The sequence below is a fragment of the Podarcis gaigeae genome (assembly GCF_964106915.1).
Source record: "Podarcis gaigeae genome assembly, chromosome: 4".
Taxonomy (NCBI): domain Eukaryota; kingdom Metazoa; phylum Chordata; class Lepidosauria; order Squamata; family Lacertidae; genus Podarcis; species Podarcis gaigeae.
Window position 1 is genome coordinate 91,305,473 of NC_139677.1, and position 26,536 is coordinate 91,332,008.

The window sequence follows — 26,536 nt, forward strand, 5'->3', positions numbered from 1 at the left end:
TGCAAGTAGATAAATAAGTACCACTCCGGCGGGAAGGTAAATGGCGTTTCCATGCACTGCTCTGGTTCTCCAGAAGCGGCTTAGTCATGCTGGCCACATGACCCAGAAGCTGTACGCTCTGGTTCTCCAGAAGCAGCTTAGTCATGCTGGCCAGCCACATGACCCAGAAGCTGTACGCCGGCTCCCTCGGCCAATAAAGCGAGATGAGCGCCGCAACCCCAGAGTCTGTCACGACTGGACCTAATGGTCAGGGGTCCCTTTACTTTAAATACAATATGGGCAGTTTTCTGTTTATTCCATTTCCTAATGATCCATAGCATGGATTTTGCCTTTTGCATAGCCATTGCACACTGGGTCAACATTTTCATCAAACTGTGCGCTATGACCTGCTCCCACCCCGGTCTCTCTTTCCCGGTCAGATGCTCCCGGTACAGACCCCTGAGCGAATATGTGAAATTATGAATTCTTGTGCCCCAAATTTGCATCCCTTTACATTTGTTTACATCAAATCAACTCCGCTACACATGCATTCTTGCTCTCTCTTCTCCCCCCTCCACCTCCTTTACTTCCTTAATTAATATTAAATGTGCAGCCCAAGTTCTTTAATTCTCTTTCTCTTTAAAAATCTAAATACTTTCAACACAGCTCAGCACTTGAAACTTCAAGATGGGGGCAATTTTTTAAAAAAAATTAAAAAAATGCATGCTTTGCTTTTTGGGAAGTTGAGAGGGGGTAGTAACTTTCTCTCCATAAATGTAAACTTTGCTAATCATATTTAAAAGAAATTGGCGTGGGATTTTTTTAAATTGAAATGAGCCCGTATAAGGAATTTTTTTTAAAGAATTGTTGCCTGAGGAAAGGGGAATTCTAAAGTAGTTTGCATCCCTTGGAAGCAGCACGAATGTGCAGGTTTATCAAGTTTTGAAAGCTGTTCAGTGCTACTTTTGCCTTGGCAGAATTTTTATCATGAATTTTTATTTGTTCTGTTAATGTATTTTAATTAGCAAACTGCGCAACCAGCAGTTAATGCTGGTTAGGGATGTGAGGAGGGGAGGTTATTAAAATCCTGTATAATATGGTCTCAGGCAAACTAAAGGCAGGGAATGTACACTGATGCTGAAATCACTTTGTGCCTGTCATTTGTGGAAGGGTAGAAAATATGGGAAATTAGGACGTCATTCCCCAACATGGTGCCCTCCAGCTTATTTTGGACAAGAACTCACATCAGCCCCATGCAACACAGAGTTGTAATGCAATATCTGGAAGGCACCAGATATTTTATTTGCTTTTAATCAGTAAGTTTTTTCATATATAAATGGGTGTCTGGGCATCCCTTGTACAGTGGTACCTCAGGTTACAGACGCTTCAGGTTACAGACACTTCAGGTTACAGACTCCGCTAACCTGGAAGTAGTACCTCGGGTTAAGAACTTTACTTCAGGATGAGAACAGAAATCATGCAGCGGCGGCAGTGGGAGGCCCCATTAGCTAAAGTGGTACCTCAGGTTAAGAACAGTTTCAGGTTAAGAACGGACCACCAGAACGAATTAAGTTCTTAACTCGAGGTACCACTGTACTTAAACCTATAAATCTTACTATGAGCTATGGCGGGATTTTTATTTTCTTTTTACTGCTGGAGTGGTGAACTTGAGGTTTCATTTATTAAAAGGTTTGGGATATGAATGTACCGGTAAATAGGAACCAGTATGCATTGAGGCTTCAGTTTTAAGTCCTTGAGAGAACTTAATTCATCTGTGCAACAGTGGGAGGCAACTAGGAAATGTCAATGGAACTGCTCATTTTTGACGGCTCATTTTATGCTGGCATCTGTAGTAGAAATAGAATTCATTTCGTTTACAGATGAATGACCTAAAGAAAAGAACATTGAGCAGAAAAGGTGTAAAGACCTTTCAGAACTTAAATAATTACAGTGCGGGTAGATAATTTGTGAAAGATTTGTTTTGTGTCAGAACTTGAGACCAAACTAGATGTAGACTTTCTCAAAGAGTTTGGTGGAATCTATGTGTTGTTGTTGTTGTTAATTTATACACCGTCCATCTGGCTGGGTTTCCTCAGCCACTCTGGGTGGCTCCCAACAGAATATTAAAAACATGATAAAACACAAACATTAAAAGCTTCCCTAAACAGGGCTGCCTTCAGATGTCTTCTCAAAGTCAGGTAGTTGTTTATTTCCTTGACATCTGATGGGAGGGCGTTCCAAAGGGCGGGTGCCACTACTGAGAGGGCCCTCTGTCTGGTTTCCTGTAACCTCACTTCTTGCCACAAGGCCCTCAGAGCTGGACCTCAGTGTCTGGACAGCATGATGGGGGTGGAGATGCTCCTTCAGGTATACCGGCCCAAGGCCGTTTAGGGCTTTAAAGGTCAGACCAATACTTTGAATAATAAATAATAAATAACATAATTAATAATTAATAATAATTAGTTACTAAAAATAATAAAAATAGGATAAATATTATATGCATAGTAATATATAAAATGTTATTGTTATTGTTATTATTATTATTATTTATTATAGTATACTGAGCCCCAGCCCCAGACAAATCTAGTCTGTGAGATGGGGAATGAAGGTTTTAACTCTCTACTCCTGCTATGCTACCGTTCAGAATTTGAGCCTCCCTTACCTGTTTGCAACTAGAGGAAAGCTTCTAGAGGTTTTTAGGTGAGATGGCTTTGCATTATAATACCTCACGTAAGGGATACTGCAGAACAAAAATCCAAAAAAGCTACAGTTCCATGCAGCCTTGCTTGGGAATAATTGCTGTGGAACTTGGCCAAACTTGAGTCTGAGCAAACACCCCTGGATTGATGTGGTGATAGAGAGAGGAGCCTTTTCAAGCATAACTTCAGACAAGTGCACTTATTTACAGCTTGACAGGTCATAACTCAGATGCGGGTGGCGCTGTGGGTTAAACCACAGAGCCTAGGACTTGCCAATCAGAAGGTTGGTGGTTCAAATCCCCGTGACGGGGTGAGCTCCCGTTGCTCGGTTCTTGCTCCTGCCAACCTAGCAGTTTGAAAGCACATCAAAGTGCAAGTAGATAAATAGGTACCGCTCCGATGGGAAGGTAAACAGCGTTTCCATGCGCTGCTCTGGTTTGCCAGAAGCGGCTTAGTCATGCTGGCCACATGGCCCGGAAGCTGTACGCCGGCTCCCTCTGCCAATAAAGCGAGATGAGCGCCGCAACCCCAGAGTTGGCCACGACTGGACCTAATGCTCTTTACCTTTACCCTTAGGTCATAGCTCAGTGGTGGCACTTGCATTCAGAAGGTCCTAGGTTCAATGCCTGGCCTCTCCAGGTAAGACTGAGTTGAGTGGACTTGACTCGAAACCCTAAGGGAGCTGCTTGCAGAAAACAATACTTGAGGTAGATAGACCAGTGGTTTGACTTGGAATGAGGCAGCTTCCCATGTTGTTAGTGAATCTCTCACTGAATAAGTGGTGTTGAGTTCTGAAAAACATCCATGGTTGGCAACGAGGGCCTTCCATTTTGATACAAGGCAGTCTTTTGTCCGGTCTCATGGATTTAATGTATTGAGCCAGCTAGAATCTTCTGGAAGTTGGCTGGATTAGAAAAACACCTGTGAAGCTTGGACAGTGTCCCTCCTTCCCCATCTGATTTTTCTAATCTCTTCCTGCTTTAGATACTTCTCTTCCCTCTCTTCCCCCACTCTAGTTTCTTCTGACTCCTTGCCAAATTCTTCTTCGAATTGGTGGTTATCTTAGGTTAGCATGCAAGAAGGCTGTGGATTAGTCCTCCGTGCTTATGCAGATAAAAACCTCGTCAACTTGAGTATTGCTTGCTCTTATACTTTGCATATGCAGAATAACCAAGGCTTGCAGCTGAAGAGAGTTGTCCACGTGAGTCTTCAGAGGGTGGTAAAAGCCACGACACACACAGCCCCCAAAAAGTTTTCCCCCACCTGCACTGGACCTGAAACTGCCTGTGGATCTCCTAGTTTCATAGCACGTGGCAGCACACTGGATTTTATAAGAGGCATGTGAAATTAGGGTTGTTTTGGCTGAAGAGTTTCCTTCTTCCATTTGTGCTGGAACCTCGTGGTCCAGCAGGATTGACAGAAGGCTCAGGAGAGACAGAAAAGATGCACAATACCACACAAGACTTGCGCACTGGGTCCAGAGCCATAAGTGGATGACTCTTACCTTTGTATTGTAGGCCACTTCCCAGCCAATGCACACACTCTTTTCTCTATCCAAGTAAGCATGAAGCATTATAATAGTGCAAGGGCCATTCAACCCAGGCAAAAGCACTCAGGGGGGAACTAGAGTAAGCACTGTGAGGGCTTTGGCCTGCATAGAGTCCCGAGAGCCTGATAGATTGCCTGGAGGGCACATTTGCTATGGGCTTCCCCATCTCTGGTATAGTGTTTTAGCATACCTCTCCCATCCTTCTGCACACAGAAGAAAGCAAACTACTTTGCTGGAGAATGGTTCGTGGAAATGGCATGTGTAATGTCACAAATAATAATAATAATAATAATAATAATAATAATAATAATAATAATTTATTTGTACCCCGCCCATCTGGCTGGGTTTCCCCAGCCACTCTGGGCGGCTTCCAACAAAGACCAAAAATACATTAAAATGTCTCCCATTAAAAACTTCCCTGAACAGGGCTGCCTTCAGATGTCTTCTGAATGTCAGGTAGTTGTTTATCTCTTTGACATCTGATGGGAGGGCGTTCCACAGGGCGGGCGCCACTACCGAGAAGGCCCTCTGCCTGGTTCCCTGTAACCTCACTTCTCGCAATGAGGAAACCGCCAGAAGGCCCTCGGTGCTGGATCTCAGTGTCTGGACTGAACAATGGGGGTGGAGATGCTCCTTCAGGTATACTGGGCCGAGGCCGTTTAGAGCTTTAAAGGTCAACACCAACACTTTGAATTGTGCTCTTCACCAGGAACTCACTGGCGCTGGGATTGCTCAGTCGGTAGAGATTGAGGCTCTTAATCTCAGCATTGTGGGTTTGAGTCCGACATGGGGCAAAAGATTCCAGCCTTTTGGGGTGGGGTGGGGGGTTGGACTAGATGACCCTAATGGTCCCATCCGACTCCACGATTCTATGAACCCAGAACAAACCCCCTAACCTAAGCAGGGGTTCTTGATCTTTCCAGTATCTAATAAGACTTCCATATTGACTGGTCTGGTGGCATACTCCTGCAGTAGTTGCCATGGAGCATGCTTCGGTCTCACATTGGTTGTTGGGAAAGCGGCGTGCAAATATTAAATCAAAATCGGATCAAGCATGAAAGTGAGGCGGGAGAGGAATTGATAATTAGCACAAGGTCTGCCATGGCAGATGACCCCTTCTTTTAAGTCAAAGTGTTTTTGATCTATGGCAAATCCCCCAGCGGTGTATCTACAAGAGGAATCCATTCTACCTTTCCTCTGCCCTGAATATTTCAAGGGTGATCGATCTGTGGTTTGGAAAAGTGTCCTTTTGCACAGGAATGTGCCATGCATAGGACCAGGAGTTTCTCGGCTCTTTTAGCTGGCTGGTGAAAGGTCATATTGGACCAAATCCAGGATAATCTTCTCTGCCATTAAGCCATAAACTTCCACAATTGCAAGAGTAGGGGGCTAAGCGCCTGAAGACCACCGGAGTCCCCCAATACTCAGTTTGAAAACCCATGGCTCCAAAGCTCTTTGGACTTCTAGTTTCCTGGTTTGCTTTTCTTGCTTGGTGCTATAAATCTCTCAGAATTGTAGATTATGTTCCGCACCGCTGAGGACGAAGAAGTCACTGTGACTCTCAGCTGTATTAAGGGCACTTTTAATTATTCGACATTCAACTTAACCACTATTTGATTACACAGTATTTATCTCTTGAGCCTGCTTTTTAATGCCATCTCTCGCCAGACATTCTGCTGTGTGAAATAGCAGAAATTTACAACGTAATTGCATGGTTTTGTTTTCTCCAGCTCAGATTCCTATGCTTTAATGGCAGTTCAGCAATGCCGAACTCCACACTCATTTTCCTCTATTGTACACTTTATTTCTGCTTCTTTTGGCAGGTTATCCTTGGAAAAAGGGTGGTTGGTGTGTTTTTTTAAGGTGACTTGATTCAAAATTCAATTGGAATCTATGCAAGATTCTACGGAGAAGGGTCTTCTGTACCCTATAGGGATCTGCCAACGAATCTAGTTGTCTCAGCTGTTGCACCTCCTATAAGCCTCTAGTCTCTTGAGTTTAAACCTGGGGTGGCATATAGGTACTGTGCAGAGAACCAAACTGTGACTTTTGAGTTACTGGTCTACAGCCTTTAGTCATTAATGGGCAGAGCAATTTATGATTCAGATTCAATTTAGGGAGAAAATCCATACAATAACATTAGGGCTAACTGGCTAAATTAGTCCTATTTGGGCCAGTGTGGAGACCAGGGGAGAATTAACTGTGGGATCCCAGAGTGGGTAATCTTCATAAAAAGGGGAGAGGGAGGGAAGGAAGGGGAATAACAGATCAGGCTAAGTTCAAATTGAAAGCCAGGCAGAATAGCTCTTTCTTACAGGCCTGTGGAAGGAGCTTAAATCCTGCAGGGCCCTGGTCTCATGGGACACAGCATTCCACCAGGTCGGAGCCATCACTGAAAAGGCCCTGGCCCTGGTGGCGGATAATCTGACTTCCTTAGGGCCCGGGACCTCTAAACTATGATTATTCATGGACCTTAAGGTCCTCTGCGGGGCGTACCAGGAGAGGCGGTCTCTGGCCAGCACAATTGGCAGGGTGGTGGATGCTACAGTGGCAACGCCACTCCACCTAGACCTCCTGCTGCAGGCCAGTGGTTAGGATGGCAGCCTAAGGTGCCAGGAGTGTTTTTAAAAAGTTGTCAATTAAACGCACAGAGCCGAGATGCCTCCACGCCCAGCTTGGTTTTTCTCTTCGATTTATTAACCCTGCCTTTCTCATGGAATGCCGGCTGCCGCAGAAAAGTTAGCTAGCTCGACTTTACGATATGCTCCCTCTAACATTTCCTGCAACAGATGCATGGGTAGGAATAATGCTTTTGTCTTTTGGGAGCGTTAGCGATTGCGAGCACACTGCTTCGGGCGGCTTATCCCAGGACTTAATTAGGATTTGGATCCCTCCTTCCGTGTTTATATTAGCCTTGCAGGAGAGAGAAGACAGCCTGCGTAGAAGCTGTTTAAAGAAGATAATGTATTAGGCCAAAGCTTGAAGATACCTTAAGGGTTGTACCTATTGTCTTGGCAGTTCTTTCAGCTGTTCCCTCGTCTTCCTTCTCCCTGCACTTCTCTCAGAATGCTTTCGACGGCCTCCAATACCATATTTTCATTCATTTTAAAAATGTATTCAACTTGCGATTTGGCTGGTTGTGGTTTGGGCATTTCTGATAGGGGTGCGCTTAATAGCTGATGCGGAAAAGTTGCAGTGGAACTTTTAACACTTAAAAAAGAAGTTTTCAGCAGGGTGTGATGCGTATTTGGAAAGCTGAGTGACCAACAGTTCAGTTAAATTCACTGAAGTCTTAGCAAGGGGTCTGCAAATGCACTTGTCAGTTGACCACTGGCCCTTACTACCAAGATTCTCAGTTCCAGACGTGCGAGAGGAACCACGAGGTATTGCTTGAAGCTTGTACGAAACCTCGCAGAGTCTCAAGAACCGGCGAGACATCTTCTTGGTTTTAAAGCGTTCTTCAGCTGAAGACATGGCTGAAGATCAACAGAAAACATGACAGTCCCTGCCCATAGGCTAAAAGCCACAATACAGAAGGAAAAAGGGGATGAGGAGGAAAGAACAAAAATGAGTTCAGCTCAGACACCATTTCTTCAAAGTTAAACATAATGGCAAGCTAGAATGGAAATTGGGTAGGGAGAGGAGAGGAAGAAGAAGAGTTTGGATTTGATATCCCGCTTTATCACTACCCGAAGGAGTCTCAAAGCGGCGAACAATCTCCTTTCCCTTCCTCCTCCACAACAAACACTCTGTGAGGTGAGTGGGGCTGAGAGACTGCAGAGAAGTGTGACTGGCCCAAGGTCACCCAGCAGCTGCATGTGGAGGAGCGGGGATGCGAACCCGGTTCACCAGATTACGAGTCTACCGCTCTTAACCACTACACCACACTGGAGACAAACAAAGCTGGTGTATCTCAGCAGAGCAGACGGAGTGTACATAACTGCTGTACTGTATTAATCTATGGTTTGGCTTAGTATGGGGCCATGGTTTAGCATTCTCCAGACTAACCACAAACTGTAACCAAGGTTTGTCCAAGGTTTGGGGTAAGCTGAACCAGTAAATCAGGAGCCCAAAATAAGCAGAGGGGAGCCAAGCAGCCATGTTCTCCTGCCCTGGAGCCTGCCTGTCTGCTTGCACATCCACACAAAACTTAGTGTGAATTTGGCTTAGCATGCCATGTGAACCAGGCCATGACTCTTACCCGGATTTCAAATGGACCATCTGTGCATCATGTGCTTCGCTATCTGCTTTTCAGTTTTTAAAAATATGCATTAGTTTGCAAACTCCCCTTGCGAAGGAGTTAAGCATTTTCATGCTTAATTTTCTGCATGTGAGAAAAAGCTTACAGTGAAACATCATGTATGGGGGGCCTTTTATTATTAATGCCCAGAAGCTGAATTTTCATTGGATGCACATTAAAATGAGTTGTTTGTGCCTTACCAGTTATGGTTGGATTGGCTTTTCCTTGAGGGGCCCAGACTGTATAATTACTCTCTTAGTTAAAATTTTAATGTTGTCAACAGGCGATGTGGAGGAAAAGGGATGTAGCAACCTCACTGTATAGAAACTCTCCAAGCTAATTTATTATTTGGCATGGCTGGCGGCATACAAATCGAAACTTCAGGGAAAGTCCTCAAAGGAGGACTGCAAACCAGCTCTTCGAATGCGTCACGTTTAAAGCTCTAGAGGACTCATCAGTATGGGTAAAAATCGCTTCTAATTTGGTGTGAGTTTGTTCTCGTTGCAGCATTTCAGTGGCTTTAAACACACACAGACACCATCAGTTATTTCACCAAAAACCCAGGCGTTCAGAGTGTTTTATTGCCAGGTATTGATAGTTCAGTTTTGCTTGGTATGGGGCCATGGAGTATTCTAAGCAGATTTAGATCCTATGTCTGTCATCCTCTCTAGGAGCAGTAATAAGAATGGGGAGTTCCTTAGCCAAATGCAGGAAAAATATGTAATCCCCCCGAGAGAGGTCAAGGGTAGCGGCAGCAAGAAGAATAGTAGAAGAAGAGTTTGGATTTGATATCCTGCTTTATCACTACCCGAAGGAGTCTCAAAGCGGTTAACAATCTCCTTTCCCTTCCTTCCCCACAACAAACACTCTGTGAGGTGAGTGGGGCTGAGAGACTTCAGAAAAGTGTGACTGGCCCAAGGTTACCCAGCAGCTGCATGTGGAGGAGCGGGGATGCGAACCCGGTTCACCAGATTACGAGTCTATTGCTCTTAACCACTACACCACACTGGCTCTCAATGGTGAAAGCAGGTGAGCTAGGGCTTGGTAGCTGCATATAAAACATATAAAGCTGCCTTGTACTGAGTCTTGCCTGGTATCATCTTCTCTGACTGGCAGAAACTGTCCAAGGTCTGCAGCTGGTGTTTGAAATTAGCCAGGTGCTAGGCGCATTTTGCTCCTGCCTTTCGACCGCTTGCGACCAAGTGAAGATGCCTGGGTGCTAGGATGGCTCCTGACATTACACCATCTGGGGATCATTGGATCTGGACTGTTTTCACACACTAATACCCCATCCTGTAGAATTCTATCAGTTATATTTTGTCTTCACAATTGGAATGAATTTCTGCAGCCAAAACGCTTTTTCTGCGCAGTCTGAGCAGGAACAGTCGCCATTAAGAGAAAAAGATAGGAACAGGCTAATCTGTATGTGGATTGCCTCGGGATCAAGTGACTCTTCTTCAGTTCTCAAAGTTCTTATCCTAGCTGAAGGTTGTCATCGCTGGATCAATCACACTGAGACCATCATTTGAAAAATAAGACTTTAGAGTTGTCTTGCCCCCAAATGGCAAGTAGACATTCTATTTTGGCCACTGTGGTTTAAACCACAGAGCCTAGGACTTACCAATCAGAAGGTCGGCGGTTTGAATCCCCGCGACAGTGTGAGCTCCTGTTGCTCGGTCCCTGCTCCTGCCAACCTAGCAGTTCGAAAGCACATCAAAGGGCAAGTAGATAAATAGGTACCGCTCCGGCGGGAAGGTAAAAGGCATTTCTATGTGCTGCTCTGGTTTGCCAGAAGCGGCTTAGTCATTCTGGCAACATGACCCGGAAGCTGTCTGCGGACAAACACCGGCTCCCTCGGCCTATAGAGCGAGATGAGTGCGCAACCCCAGAGTCGGTCACAACTGGACCTAATGGTCAGGGATCCTTTACCTTACCTTAACTTTAACCTTGGTTTTAGGAGCCATTTGGCACCTAGCTTATATATATATGAGTTTCTAACACTGATTAGTCTGCAGCAGAGGAATACCTTTCTCACCATCTCTCACCTATGATGATATGCACTGGATCTGATCTGGGACTCTTCTGCATGTGGAGCATGTCCTCTGCACTGAACGATGCAACTGAGTGTTGTGTGTGTGTCCCCAGGGTCTAGGTAGAGAGTCTTTCCCATCGCCTGCTGCTTGGAAGGTTTTAACTGGAAATACCAGGCATTTGGCCTGGGACTTTGTGCCTACAAAAGCACCTGCTGTGTCACTGAGTTGTGGCCCTTCTGCCTCTCTTGCTAAGAGGCCTTGGTGTTTTCTGAGCAATAACTTAGCAGCTCGGCTGGTGCCGTAACGAGACGTTCTGTTTGTGCAGCACCTTGGTTTCCAAAAAGCTACATTTATCATTTAATGCAGAGATGCTCTGCCAACCCTTGAAACAGCTTCTTTTCTTTTTCAAAAAAAACCCCTTGTTTATTCACAGCATTCTCTATATTGTTTCTACCATGCAGCTGTTGCGTGGAAATGCAGTATTCCAAAAAAGAGGGAGAAAAGCCCAGGCACAACTGGAAACTCCTCAACATGCTGATTATGGCTTGTTGAGCAATTGAGGCTGGTCCTCTATACTTAACTAAAATATACGGAGCGGTTTCCAGATATAGAGATGCCCAGTAGCATCAATTAAGGTTGGGAGGAGGGTGGGCTGTAGTTTCTCTGTTGTCTGTTCATGGGGGGGGGGGAGTGGGATTGTTGGCTTCTCCAATGCAGGTGTAACATCTCAATTCAGCCGCAAGCTTGGCTTTTATGTCAAGAGATTGTTCTCAGGTTGGTGAAGTGGTGACGTTTTGGGTCTTTTCCAGTGCGGCCCCCAAAAAGGGTCCCCGCCGTGTACATTTATAGACCACCGCTGAGTTGAAAAGTGGAATAAACTCCCCACCTCTCTCAGCATTGTAACAGCAATATTGAAACTGATTTCAGATGCATGTGGTGGTCCAATAATGGAAGTAAAGGCTGTGTGTGTGTGTATAAGCACCATATACTAACTAGTCTGGTACAGTTAAAAGGTAAAGGGACCCCTGACCATTAGGTCCAGTCGTGGCCGACTCTGGGGTTGCGGCACTCATCTCGCTTTATTGGCCGAGGAAGCCGGCGTACAGCTTCCGGGTCATGTGGCCAGCATGACTGAGCCGCTTCTGGCGAACCAGAGCAGCACACAGAAACGCCGTTTACCTTCCCACCGGAGCGGTACCTATTTATTTATCTACTTGCACTTCATGCTTTCGAACTGCTAGGTTGGCAGGAGCAGTGACCGAGCAACGGGAGCTCACCCCGTCGCGGGGATTCGAACCACCGACCTTCTGATCAGCAAGTCCAGGCTCTGTGGTTTAACCCACAGCGCCATCCGCGTCCCTTGGTACCGTCAGTTCACTGTTAATAGAGTTGAGTTGAAAGGGACCCTGAGGGTCATGAACTTCTAACACGCCACCTTGCCTTCCCTCTAAACCTGTGTTTCCCAAACTTTTGTTTCCAGCTGTTGTTGGACTACAATTCCCATCATCCCTAGCTAGCAAGTCAGGGGTGATGGTAGTCCGAAAACAGCTGAAGACCTAAGTTTGGGAGACACTGCTCTAAAGTAAAACGTCCGCAAAGCTGCAACTGTTCCCCATAGGGGAATTGCTCCATTCCTTCGAACATTTTGGTTGCCCTTTCTTGAACCTTTCCCAACTCTGCAGTATTCTTCTAGAGATGAGGTGATTGGAACTCTACACAGTTATTCCCAGTTCAGTGTTGCCATTGATTTGTGTTAATGGCATTATGACATTTGGAGAGTTTTATTTCTGATCATGCCACTGATTTTCCCTACTGAGGAAAGGCCAGGGAGCTGCATGGCGTCATTAGCAGAGAGAGGGGAGAGAAGAAGAACAGAATGGGGCGTTATCAGAGACTGGCCGGACGCTGGGGAGGGGTGGCTGGATTCTGCGCACTGGGAGAAATGGGGGTTGGAGGCTGACTTGGAAGAAGGGATCAGGGAATTGGGGGAACTTGTAACAACCGGGAGATGAGAGCCAGAGGCAGGAGAAGGTGCAGGATTGGGGAGTGAAGAACAGGTGAGGGAGGAGGGAGGGAGAGGCCAGGTTAGTGTGGAATCTAGGGCTTCTATGCCTCCTCCTGCTGCCCTCACCTCTCCTGCTCCACTGTCTCTCAGGACCAGTAGAGGATGAAAGCGAGAGGAGCAGAAGGTTACAGGCAGGCATAGTCTTCACCTGCTTGCGTGCAGCTCAGGTGGAAGAGGTACTTAAGCTAAGGTTAGGGGCGGAGCCTCTCTGTTGCAGCAACAGCCTCATTGGGTACACACCCAAGAGTAGCTGAGAGATGTGGAACTTAATGGGCATGCCTCTTCCTAACTTGTAAGTGTACTTTTGACAAGAGTTAATTCCGTGCCTGCCAGCATCTGCAGGAAAAGGGTCTGGCTGGCTGGCAGCAACCCTGAACAGGAACACACTCTGCACTGCAGCATTTTCTTACAGGTTCCATTTTTTTTAAAAAAAAAAAAGAAAAGCAAAAAACCTACTTGCTGTTTTGTAGCACCAAACAAAAGATCCTGTCAGCTTTTGCCTTTGTTCGCGTCTTAGGTGAAACTCTAAATGACTGATCAGCTCCTGTTTGTTTCAATTTTCAGTTCCAGTTTGAAACACTTAGAGCTATATAAATACTGCTCTCCAGAGAGTTAAGAAATGCTTTCGTTGCATAGCTGAAGCTCTTAAATGTTTCAGGGGAGAGGGGGAGATGGAAGACGCACCTCTAAATATTCGTCACTGCTTTTGAATACGTCTCATAATCTGCAATTCCGGACAATGCTCTTGAGACATAATCAACTTAGGCTTTCTAATGTATCTGGGAGAATTCTTGCAAATGTACTGTGACTTGCTTGTCTTTTAGTCGGTGCTTCACATCTTCCAGTGGGGGTGAAATGTTGCTGCCAAATATCCAGATTGGTGCCTTTCTCCTTTTTGCAGCCTCTGCATTTATGCAACTTCACATTTCTGGCTTTCTCTGCAAGTTGATGTGAGCAAGCTATGTGCAACTACTTAGCTGAACTGGCTTGCTTCAGGAAGCCATAGTTCAGATGAACCACAGTTGAGGAGTTTGGACCTAACACTAAACTGTGGATAAACAAAAATGGAAGCCATCACTTCCAATCTCCCCTTAATGGCCATGCTGGGGGGGGTGGGGAGGTTGGTGCAATGGGGGGTTTATTTTTAATTTTTAAAGAATATGGGGAAATACTGAAGAGAGAGAAACTTAAATCTCAGCAGAAACACAGGAGATGATACAATCTTCTAGAGCCACGGACTCTTTGACAACCTGTCGGGAAGCTTCATATCGCTGCCTCTGCAACTCCCCCTCAGACACTCCCTCCTTGCTCCTTTTTTTTAATTGCATATTGCCGCAGGAGGAAATTAAACCTTGTCTTGATTCTGTTTGCTTATACACTTGCGCTGGGAACCTCAGCTGAACTGCGGCAAAGAATCTCGAGCAAGAAAGTTAGCTGAACTTCCTGCGTCGAAGACCTAGACTATGTGAGCGAGGGATCACACGGTAAAATGTTTCCTGAACTGTTCCGCTTCTGATGGCAAGGGGGAGGTGGCATGATCGAACTGCTGTTCCTTGCCCATGGAAAACTAGGTGCCAAGGAAAGGACTGTAGCCTAGCTTACTCCTGCTGAAGAGGTAACAGGGCTTAGTGAGCAGGAAGAGGCTGTGGCAGAGAACAGTCCAGAAGCAGAGGCAAAAGAAGAGGCTTGACAGGAGAGGGAGGCAAGAGGCAGAGCTGAGTTGAGCTGGTGAGGAAGCCAGGCTGTCTCCCCTTCCTGCTGCAACTAGCGCCACCACCACCCCGGTCTCCCAGGACCAGGAGAGATATGAAGAGGGTGGAGCAAAGATAGGCAAGACCTCAGATTGCTTGTGATGGAACAGGAAGAGGAGGTTGATTAGGCTGAGAAGCAGTGACTGGGCCAAGTTCACTCAGTGAGCTTCATTCTAGAGTGGGAATTTGAACCCTGGATTCCCACATCCCGGGCCAACACCCTAACCACTACACCACACTGGCTCTCATTTTTGGACGTTGCTACCCAAAATTATGGTTCTGGAGGAGACGCTTGAGAGTCCCATGGACTGCAAGAAGATCAAACCTATCCATTCTAAGGAAATGAGCCCTGAGTGCTCACTGGAAGGACAGATCGTGAAGCTGAGGCTCCAATACTTTGGCCACCTCATGAGAAGAGAAGACTCCCTGGAAAAGACCCTGATGTTGGGAAAGATGGAGGGCACAAGGAGAAGGGGACGACAGAGGACGAGATGCTTGGACAGTGTTCTCGAAGCTACTAACATGAGTTTGACCAAACTGCGGGAGGTAGTGGAAGACAGGAGTGCCTGGCGTACTCTGGTCCATGGGGTCACGAAGAGTCGGACACGACTAAACAACAACAACAACAACAACAACCCAAAAGCGATATTAACAAGCTGGATATGAAGTTCAGAGGATTCTAAAGGATCTAGAAAAATAATTTGTTAGCCTGAAATCCTGTGAGGATAGATTTATTGCCTAGAGAAAATATCAATAAGGGGTGGACTTCAGGTGAATGATAAAATGTGCTTATGGATATTTAAATATTTAACACAGGGATTTAAATGGTTTAGAAATTAGGAAATTAACTGTTTAGAAGTCTCTCAAAGAAGAATTGAAAATGCCAGTGCCTATGTCCTCGAGGTGTAATAAAATGAAGGCAGAGTGATCTTTCTTCATTCCAGATCATTTCTACCCTGCTCACATTCAAGGGTCTGGGTCAGCTTGCAACTGCTCATTTAAAAACTACCAGCAACCGTGTAATATTACGTTAACAATATTCCCAAAAATTACATTAAAAATGCCTCGAAGCATTAAAATAAGCTTAGCGCAGTGCTCTGTAATAAGATATACAAGCCAGCTTGAAATTATTTCACTTACATAATAATGAATGGGGTTAAACGTAGAAGAAAGCTTCCTCATTTGTGTCTTACCTTGGAATTACCGTATTTTCCGCTCTATAAGATGCACCAGACCACAAGACGCACCTAGGTTTTGGAGGAGGAAAACAAGAAAAAAAATATTCTGAATCTCAGAAGTCATAACAGCAATAGGGATCGCTACGCAGTGAAAGCAGCAATCCCTCTTGCTGTTCTGGCTTCTGGGATAGCTGCGCAGCCTGCATTCGCTCCATAAGACGCACACACACACTTCCCCTTACTTTTTAGGAAAGAAAAAGTGAGTCTTATAGAGCAAAATATTCGGTAACCATGCCTTCAACCCGCCTTCCCCAGACCATGTTGCGCCAGATCTTTTGAACCCAAAGTCCCATGATCCCCATCCAGCACAGCTGGTGGTCGTAGACAGCGGAAATGGGCGTCCAGAACATCTGGAGAGCACCAGCTGGAGAAGGGTGGCCATAAACAGACAGAGATGCCTAGGAAACAGGACAGTGTCAGGTCTCTTTGCCTGGAGGGTTCAGGATAAGGCTGAATAGGGGTCTTCTGGCAGTTCTTTACATGGGGGCCCCTTTTTCAGGTTTAGACCAGAAGGCCCATATATTGCTCAATTCAGATTCCATCATGGCATGAAGCCTGGCGTTGTATTCAGCTAACGTTTACTCAGACTAGACTCGTTTAATTTAATTGCCATGGCTAACTTCGGTGCATTAATTTCAGTAGGTCTGCTCTGAATAAAAGTTAATTTGTAAATACCGTTCTCTCCCCCACACTTCTCCCTTTTAGCTGTATTTTCCAGTTTTCCTTGGTGACCAACCAAGAAATCGCTGATAACCCTTACCTTCTGTTTTTGCTGGAGAGAAAAAAATCAGTGAAAAGGCCACTGTTGGCCGATCCCTCTCTCTGACCCAGGCACTCTGTTGTGCCTTTGTAGCTTTAATTTACATCGTCCACGTCCACTGGCACACAGCTATTGGTGGGGGGAGGTCCTAGGTAGTAGCACTTTGATTATTAATGAAATTGGAGAAATTTTATCATTTGTGCATGATTAGTTTCTGGGCCCGATTAAAAGTGCTAGTTTTGACCTACAAAGCCTTAGATGACTCCAGACTCCAATACTTTAAGGACCCCCCTCTCCCCGTATTCACTGACCCGGTCCCTGTGATCACCATCTGAGGTCTTTCTTTGTGGGCCTCCGCCATGTGAGATGGCAACACGAGAACGGGCCTTTTCTGTGGTGGCCCCCCGCTCGTGGAATGCTCTCCTTGGGGTGGCATGCCTGGTGCTTTCATTACATATCTTTAGGCATCTGGTGGAAATGTTTCTCTATAACCAGGCCTTTGGCTGATTAAACCATCCATGGACTTTTAATTGTGTCTGTGGGAGTGGTGTTAATGGATTGTTTTTGCTTCATTATGTAGTTTGCGTTCTCATTTTGTATTTTTATGATGTGAGCCTTCAGATGAAGGGTGGTATACAAATCTAATGATTATTAATAACAGCTGATAATAATTTGTGCTCTGTGTTTTAACATGAGCTAGTTCTGATGACCGTTATAAAGGTACTGACTGTCTGGTAGCATGTTGATTATTATTTGATGTATCTGCTGAGATGGTAAGGTAAAGGGACCCCTGACCATTAGGTCCAGTCGTGACCGACTCTGGGGTTGCGGCGCTCATCTCGCTTTATTGGTCGAGGGAGCAGCGTATGTCATGTGGCCAGCATGACTAAGCCGCTTCTGGCGAACCAGAGCAGCACACGGAAATGCTGTTTACCTTCCTGCCGGAGCAGTACCTATTTATCTACTTGCACTTTGACGTGCTTTCGAACTGCTAGGTTGGCAGGAGCAGGGACTGAGCAACGGGAACTCACCCCGTCGCAGGGATTCGAACCGCCGACCTTCTGATCGGCAAGTCCTAGGCTCTGTGGTTTAACCCACAGCGCCACCAACATCCCTTTGCTGAGATGGTAGTGTTGTGTTATCTGGAATGCTATGCAGTCGGTGTGCCAGAGGGTTTAAGAGTGTTGTGTGCCCGTGATTGCAGAGCTACACACTTCACCTAAGTGTGGGTACAAAGTTAATCTTGCCTTTAAATAATTGAGGAACTGGGAGTCAGCAGTTCAGTTCTTTAAATACTCCCCTCTCCTCTTTGTGGAGGGCAGGAGGGACGTGTAGCTTTCCCCTTGTCCAGCATGAATGTGTACACAGCTGATTGGACTGGCAAGGGAATCCAAAGAAATGTGAGGTTACACAGAGGACAGGAGGGGTGTTCGAAAATAACCACAACAGCTTATTAAAGTCTAGCTTCAACAAACAAGGTTATCCAAGAAAGCTGCAGAGACTTTATGGATTTTGTTACATTTACTGCTTCAGATAATCTATTTTTGTAGTAAGCTATTTATACAACAACCATTGTAAGCTAATACAGTGGGAAGCCAAAAATATGAACTGGCTCGCGTTGGAAGCTTTTCGTCCTCTTCCACGCACGGGAGAGTGCTTTACTCTCAGGTTTCTCATGGAGAATGTTTTTTCCCCCATACTGAAAATAATCTCATTCAGTGTTGGATTGTGCTTGCTTTCCATAGTGAGGGGGCCAGAAGAATGGTGTACATGGTAGAGAACCTGCTTTCGATGGTTCAATCCTTGGCATCTCCAGTTGGGCTCGGAAAATACCAAGCTAGATGGAAAAATGGTTTTCCATAATACAAGGCAGCTTCCTAGGCTGTTTTTCTTTTGCCGGTGCAAAAGAATTCATACAGATAGCTCAACTGGTTAGAGCACGAGACCCCTTAATCTCAGGATTGTAGATTCAAGGCCCATGTTGGGTGAAATATTCCTGCCTTGCAGGGGGTTGGGCTGGATGACCCTTGTGGTCCCTTCTAACTCTGCAGTTCTATGATGCTGTAGTAAGGGAGCTCACCTGCCAAGTTAGGTAGGTCTAGGAGAGCACTGGTTCACCATTCCATAGGCTTTCCTGCTTTTCAGGAGCTGAGCTTCCTAAAGCAACAATTTGCAGCTGCAAGGCCCTTTGCTCTACATTTCTGTTAGAGAAGATAGAAGGTGCATCTAGAGAACACTACCCAGGAGTGCCGGTATGCCAAGTCCGCGATCATTTTTTAAAACACTTGCTAGCAGAAGACTGGGAGTCTCGGGAGATGTTTTGGGTGCTCAGATCACCATGGAAGCCTCTTTCTTGCCTGGGAGCTTTCCAAGGTCCTGAACCTGTGCTTCCTACCTGGACTCGCTTCTAGGAACCTGGTTTTAGCAGTCCATTAGTTGCTCCTCAGTCCTGAGCCACGTGTAGCTACAGCCTGATGCCCCATGTAATACACCGTGCAGAGTAATGTGTGTCGCATGCCATAGCAATTTTCTGAGTAGGGCATAAACGATAGCAAGCCATTAAAAATAGAATTTCCATTCTGTAATCTGGAAGAATCAAGTTCTTGTTATAGCTCCATGCTGCTCTGGATCGCTAGCAGGGTTGTAGGGTTAATTCCCAAGTGGAGTTCAAGACCAGTATTTTGTGTCTTGTACAACAGAAGCTTAAAAAAACATTTCCCCTACTTTTGTATTTGCTTGGTGGTATGCTTCAGGTGATGCAAGATGGTATGAAAGACAATAAATGTAAGACATACCTTGCCATGACCAAATCAAGAAACAGTTTCTCGCTTAAGTGGCCTGTCATAGACCATTTTTGCTGTGGCCTAGCCAGGTTGGAAGAGGGTGATGTGTCAAAGGTTTTCCCAGTGAGATGCAAGGCTGAGTAGGCATTTGAACAGAGGTCTAATTACCCAATCCAGTGGGACAGTGGCAGCCAACATGATGTGCCCCCAATGCTGATGGACTCTCTAGCCCCAGCCAGCCTGGTCAGTAGTTGGGATAATGGAATTTGTGGTCCAGTACCACTCATAGGAACTCCACATTGGCTATCCCAATCTAAAGTAATGCTATTGCCTCTTTTGTTATTGGGTTCTTAGAAGCTCTGTAAATTGATTGTACTAGAAACACACCAAGTTCCTTTTTAGAGTCATAAGATTAACTGTTCTTCCATTTAAAGTGTTCGCAATGTTGTATTTCTATGATTATCAGCTAGCTTTAATTTGACTGTATTTCCCAGTGCTGTGCTGCGTTAACACTGAAGCAACTCTGCGGTAGTTAAATTACATGCTTGAGTACTGGTGGAAATTAATTATAAGCACAAAGCGATTCCATAAGACACTCTTACTTTTGCAAAGCTAAAGTTGTTGCACGGGTAAGCTTGAAATTGTTATTTGTTTATTGAAGTCTGTTCAAGGGTGGTCTTAAAAATGATGAACTGATGGTGAAGCTTATTGATTGGTGCTCAACATGGCACATGCCACTGAGGGGCATGTTGCTTAGCTGTGAAGTTTCAGTAAAGTTTTGTCAGAACTGTAGTCCAAAATTTATTGGCGTGAGTTGGTGGGTTTGCAAAAGGCTACATGGGAAGAGTGTTCGGATACTGCCAGGGAGACAAAGGCCATCATGCCTCCATGCCGTCTCCCGTGGAAACAGTCGATTAGCAACACGAGCCTCAGAAATAGCTGTCCACATTCCAGGACTCGTGCACGGCCTTTTTGCAGAGTTTCCACAACGAAAGATTCACCCAGGAGAGCATATTTTGCAGATTTATTCAACGTTGGTCAGAACAAAGGAAAAACATGACTGCCTGCCTTCGTGTCGAGGCAACAGACTGAAAACAAAAGCTATATACAAAAGAGAAACTTCCTGTGTGCAGGAAGTATGCAGGCATGTGACACACAACAGCCTGCTCCCTTTTTAAGGTGGAACGGAAATATCCTAATAAAGTGTACAGTCAGCTAGTGCACAATAGCAAAACCCTAAATATTAAGACCATCCCTTGAATGTGATGCCACAGTTTCATTTTCTATGATACACATAGGAGGCTGTTCAGTTTTGTAGTGTTCTGATTCTTAATGAGTTGATCAAAGCTGGCAAGGATAAACTAGGCTGTGGCTGGATGAAGACATTTTGATCCTGTTACAGATTCACTGTCTTGGGGTGTTGCAAGTGCCACGTGACTCAGTCTGGGGGTTTAGACAAAATCTAACGGGATAGAATACATTGATGCAACATTCCATCTGGGCAAGCTCCGCTCCTCTCCCTGTGAACTATCCCGGGGGTTCTCCTGTCTGCTCCCCACTTCCAGTTTCAGAGGGCGTTGCAGGGGGTAAGGAAAGGAAGGGAAAGCCCCTTTGTGTGAGCGGAAGTCCTTGCACAGGTTCTCATTAAGTGAATCCTGTCCACAGATTTTTCCCACCACACAATGCGTTGTGTGTGTGTGTGTGTGTGTGTGTGTTTTAAATGTCCTAATTAACTTTGTAAAAGTCAAGGCTGCAGATCATAAATAACAAGCATGTAAGAGAATTTCCCAGGATTGTAATAAGGGTAAGTAATAAATACACACACAAATACACACACACACACACACACACACACACACACACACAGAGTGGTACCTCAGGTTACATACCCTTCAGGTTACAAACTCCGCTAACCCAGAAATAGTACCTTGGGTTAAGAACTTTGCTTCAGGATGAGAACAGAAATCGTGCTCCAGCGGCGCGGCAGCAGCAGGAGGCCCCATTAGCTAAAGTGGTGCTTCAGGTTAAGAACAGTTTTAGGTTAAGAACGGACCTCCGGAACGAATTAAGTACTTAACCCGAGGTACCACTGTATACAGAGATAGATATACTGATCCCCTCCACATGTTGGTGTTCCCCTCCTTCCCCTTCCCCACTTGATATTCTCTCCTTCCCCTTCCCCACTTCGATGGTTAAATATATAGAATTAAATCTTTCTGCCCTTTTAGTACTACCCTCTACATAAGATGAAGGGAGGCACTGATTCTGCATCTGTGTACAACTCAGTCCTGCTAATGACTCAGTCACTGGAAGGAGAGTTCATATTCTGAAGAGTTGTTGTTGCTTTTTGCACACTGTTGACTAGCTGCATCTTAAATGAAAACGGTTCATTCTTTCTGCATTTTTAAGAAGATTCAATTAGGTGTGGAAACATGAAATATTTTAACCAACATTTGTCTCTAGGCATATCTCTGATACTTGTTCAGTACTTGCATATAAGCCTTGTGAGAACTGTGAGAATTTTGGTTACCAGGCTGCTAAGACTGATTTTCAAAACCTCTGTTCATTTGTTTTATTTTTAATGGGGTGCAGTGGAAACAAATTGCTTTATTGCTTTTGCTTTCTCCTAACATGCCTGAAGTCACATTTGCTATTCTTCTCATCTTCTGTTGTCTCCCTCCATACCACAACATCCCCAAGCCATGTATGAGGGCGCTAGAAATAATATTGCATGTGTCCTTAAGATCCTTGCAAAAGTATCTGAAATGCGAATCCTCTTGCATAATGCAGTTTCTCCCTTTAAAAAAAAGTTAGAAAAGGCTATTTTGCAAGAGGCTGGCTTTCCCACAAGCCTTTTTCTTTTTAGTGAATTAGCTGGGCTTACGAGAGTTGGAGTCCCACAACACCTAGAGCAGCGGTTCTCAACCTGTGGGTCCCCAGATGTTGTTGGACTACAACTCCCATCACCCCTGACCACTGGTCGTGCTGGCTAGGAATGATGGGAGTTGTAGTCCAGCAGCATCTGGGGACCCACAGGTTGAGAACCGCTGACCTAGAGGGTCACAGGTTCCCCAACCCTGTCTTATTTTATTATCTTTGCAACCCTACATGTCTCTCCCATATCCGTCTCTACAGCCACAGCAGGCGCTGTAACCTTCCGGCAGTTTGACTTCACCCCAAAGGCGCACTCCTCCGTTGTCTCCTGAGACAGACAGATACTGACAACAACAGAGCACTCTACATCTATCTGGATCCTGAGTTATCATAGCCCTGCACAATTTTATGACTCACCAAGGTGAATGCAACCTACTGGTTGTGGGTGTGACTCCCCAGGAGCTGGATGGATTTCCTGTTGTTGCTTTTTCCCTATGCGTTGAGTACCCGTGAGGCCATATTGAAGGACTGGTACTCTCTGTCTTGCTGAGTCATCCCCACTCTTTTTTCTTTTTGGTAATAGCAGGGTTTCCAGAGTTGATAATCTCCAGCCACTCTTGAGACCTTTTTTTAGCCGATACTTCCCCAGTATTCAAACGTCCATGCTGAAACCAAACACTGGCGTAATTGGCTCCTTTTAACATGTCCTTTTATGTTGACATTGAACTTCAGAGTCGTTTATATCAGCAAAAAAAGTGAGAGAGAGAGCAAAATCCTATTACCTTTAACTGTCTGTTCGTTGATTAATTATTCAGGAAAAGTAAATATATAATACTAGATTTAAATTAAACTTTAATTAAAGATTTTATCTGAAAACCTGCCTCTTCGGGGCCTTCTGATGTTGTGTGGTGCTTCTTAAAAAGAAAAAAAAAGAAATTCCTTTTAAAGAAAGGATTTGAAGCTTAAATGTTTTTAACTGCAAGGTAACTGTTAGAAATTCTTTTAAAGGTTTGCTCTTTGAGTGGGTGTACCAGTCTCTTGTTTTTGTACATGTGAGATTCCCCTTTTGGCTTCACAAAGTTTGTATCCAGAGACTGAAAATGGGGCACACTGGTACTGAATTTATGTCTCTCCTTTGAACCATAAACTTCTGTTTTTGTTGGTAGTTTCCATGAATGATAAATTCTCGCATTGCGTTGATGAAAATGAGGCCTCTGAAACCCAGTCTTGGTCTGGTCAGTATGTAGATGGGAGTTTGAGGTCTACTTTAAAAAGGCAGGATCTGTATATAATGAGATAAATATATTGGGGCTGCTGTCCAATTAAAGGAATCTTAGTTTACACATCATAGGAGACTGCCAATTCATCAGTTACCGTATTTTTCGCCCTATAGGACGCACCGTCCCATAAGGCGCACCTAGCCTTCGTCATGCAGACAACTCTCCGCAAGCCGCGGGAGCCTGGCGTGGGCTCCCACGGCTTGCAGAGATCTGCGGGAAGCCTGAAGGTCGAGAGGGGTCGGTACGCACCAACGCCTCTTGCTCTCCAGGCTTCAGTGAAAGCCTGCATTCGCCCCATAGGACGCACACACATTTCCCCTTCATTTTTGGAGGGGAAAAAGTGCGTCCTATGGGGCGAAAAATATGGTAATTGATTGCATCTGCAAAAAGGCGCTTGTGGGGAAAGGAAATTGTAGGAATGAGGCCACTATACATTGAAACAGTATCACATCACTTTAAACAATGATGGCTCCCCCCCAAAAAATATCCTGCGAACTGTAGCTTGGTAGGAAGTTGAGTGTTGTGAGGAGACCCCTGTTTCCATCACAGAGCTATAATTCTCTGTGTGGTTCAACAGTCAAATCCCCCTTCCTGGCAAATTGTGGCAATCGTAGCTCTGTGAGGGGACCAAAGTTCAGACAAACTTTGTACCACAGCTTCATTTTAAGTGTGGTGGGGGGACGCAGGGTGGGTGTCCTTTGGAGGTTAGTTCCAACCTGTGGGCCACCATTTGGTATTTTCTGGACTAGGGTGTTATTCAACTGATCTGCAGAAATCTGCTGCAATCACAGGCACACTTAACTGAAAATAAGACCATTTGAATGCCAAGGATCTTCTTTCTGGGTAAACATGCCTAGGTTTGAACTGTGTGGGCAAGATCCAGTGTTGGGCCAGTGGATTTTCCTTTTCCACTCCTCCTGCCATAACGCCCTGCAGCTCTGTAGGGATCCGTCAACCCTCTGAAATTTGTTGTGCAAGTGAGATGCCATAATTGGATATAGAACCTTCTCCAGTTCACCCATTTGCGTCATATTTTGGGGCACACATGGAACCTGGCACAGACCCCTAAGAACAAATACATATCAATTTGCCTGTTTGTTTTCGCTCAGGTGTAAGGAAGCTGTGCTTTAATCCGTCGCAAGTCACGGCGTGCCGGTTTTCCGACAGAATGCCCCAAGAGGCTGCATGCTGGCGTAGTTGTGTTCCCCACTTTTTAATGGACTCCTCCGAGTGACAGCGAAGAGAGTTGAAGGTTAATTGAGTATTAATGAGTTGGGGAGGGGGCGTGTTTCTTGCCAGAGGCTCCCAGAGAAGTCCTTCATGTTTCAGAACACTTAAAAAAAAAATCTCCTTATCTTATTAAATACACATTACTCCTAAGGTGGCAATTAGAGAAAATAAATTATCCACAACTATCAACATCACTTTCCTGGCTACTCTTATAATAATCTTCTGCTAGTGAGAGAACTGGGTAGAAGACTTTTTTTAAAAAAAATTAATCTCCTCCTGTTATTGGCTTCTTTTTAATTACCCCTAATAGGAAGAGATGTAAAATTTTTGGTTATGAAATGATAATGTAAGAAGCCTAAGGGATAAATGATGGTAATTATAACTCCTGCTGGAGGTGTTTTTCACCGTCACTCTGCCCCCACACGAACGGTACTTATGGAATAAATGTATAGTACTGAATATTTAAAAGTTGAGCAGATTGAATTAATTTACTCCCTTTGAAGGACATCTAACAAAGATGCTGTAATCTTGAAAGAGAATATAGATTATGTGGGTGGCTACTCCTCCTCCCTTTTTCATTCTATGCTTGGATCCTGCATGTTGTCCTGAAGACAAGTTAAGGAGCTCGGTGAAACTCAACTTCCTTGGTGGGGAGCCTCTGGCCCACAGCTGTCAACGCTTCCCTTTTTTAATGGGAAATTCCCTTGTTCTGCATAGGATTCCTCGCAAGAAAAGGGAAAGGTTGACAGCTATGCTCTATGCTAGACAGCATCTTAAAAAGCAGAGACATCACCTTGCCGACAAAGGCCCGTATTGTCAAAGCTATGGTTTTCCCAGTAGTGATGTATGGAAGTGAGAGCTGGACCAGAAAGAAGGCTGATCGCCGAAGAATGGATGCTTTTGAATTCTGGTCTGGAGGAGACTCTTGAGAGTCCCATGGACTGCAAGAAGATCAAACATATCCATTCTTAAGGAAATCAGCCCTGAGTGCTCACTGGAAGGACAGATCCTGAAGCTGAGGCTCCAATACTTTGGCCACCTCATGAGAAGAGAAGACTCCCTGGAAAAGACCCTGATGTTGGGAAAGATGGAGGGCACAAGGAGAAGGGGACGACAGAGGATGAGATGGTTGGACAGTGTTCTCGAAGCTACCAGCATGAGTTTGACCAAACTACGGGAGGCAGTGGAAGACAGAAGTGCCTGGCGTGCTCTGGTCCTTGGGGTCATGAAGAGTTGGACACGACTAAACAACTAAACAACAACAACAACATGCTCTGGCCCCACAGGCCTAATAATGCTCAACTAGCTTCCCAAGAACTTGGCCTCTGAGGCCATTTTGACCAAGCCACACACACCTGCTCTATACCTGACACCTTGCTCAGACCCCACCTGGAATACTATGTCCAGTTCTGGGCACCACAATTTAAGAAGGATGTCGACAAGCTGGAACGTGTGCAGAGGAGGGCAGCCAAGTTGATCATGGGTCTGGAAACCAAGCCTGATGAGGAACAGTTGAGGGAGTTGGGTATGTTTGGCCTGGATAAGAGGAGAGGAAAATATCATAGCCATCTTCAAATACAGTGGTACCTTGGGTTAAGAACTTAATTCGTTCTGGAGGTCCTTTCTTAAGCTGAAATTGTTCTTAACCTGAGGTACCACTTTAGCTAATGGGGCCTCCCGCTGCTGCTGTGCCGCTGCCGCAAGGTGGTGTCTCTGCTTTTTAAGATGCTATATGTTACCTGGATGCAATTATTTCTTGCTGAGCAGGCAAGCAGCTATTTCCAAGCCAGAATGAGTCATTTCTCACTCAGATTGTCTGTATGAACACGGTACATGAATGGTGCCCCATCCCCTGTTTTTATTTGAGCCATGAGTATGGGACGCAGGTGGCGCTGTGGGTTAAAGCCTCAGCACCTAGGACTTGCCGATCGAAAGGTCGGCGGTTCGAATCCCTGCGGCGGGGTGCGCTCCCGCTGCTCAGTCCCAGCGCCTGCCAACCTAGCAGTTCGAAAGCACCTCCGGGTGCAAGTAGATAAATAGGGACCGCTTACCAGC

General features: G+C 45.3%; 1 protein-coding gene across 4 annotated transcripts in view; it reads left to right on the top strand.

The window, feature by feature from the left end:
- SLC36A4 (solute carrier family 36 member 4) overlaps positions 1-26,536 on the top strand; it is a 94,982-nt gene that overhangs the window by 53,056 nt on the left and 15,390 nt on the right. Inside the window, exon 11 of one of the 4 annotated variants that reach the window (XM_083736915.1) lies at positions 8,751-9,137. The exons of the other annotated variants lie outside the window; for them this stretch is intronic. Coding sequence (XP_083593041.1) covers positions 8,751-8,791 — 41 coding nt within the window. The 3' untranslated portion in view covers positions 8,792-9,137. Of the gene's footprint in view, positions 1-8,750; positions 9,138-26,536 lie in introns of those variants that run through there. 4 annotated transcript variants of the gene reach the window in all.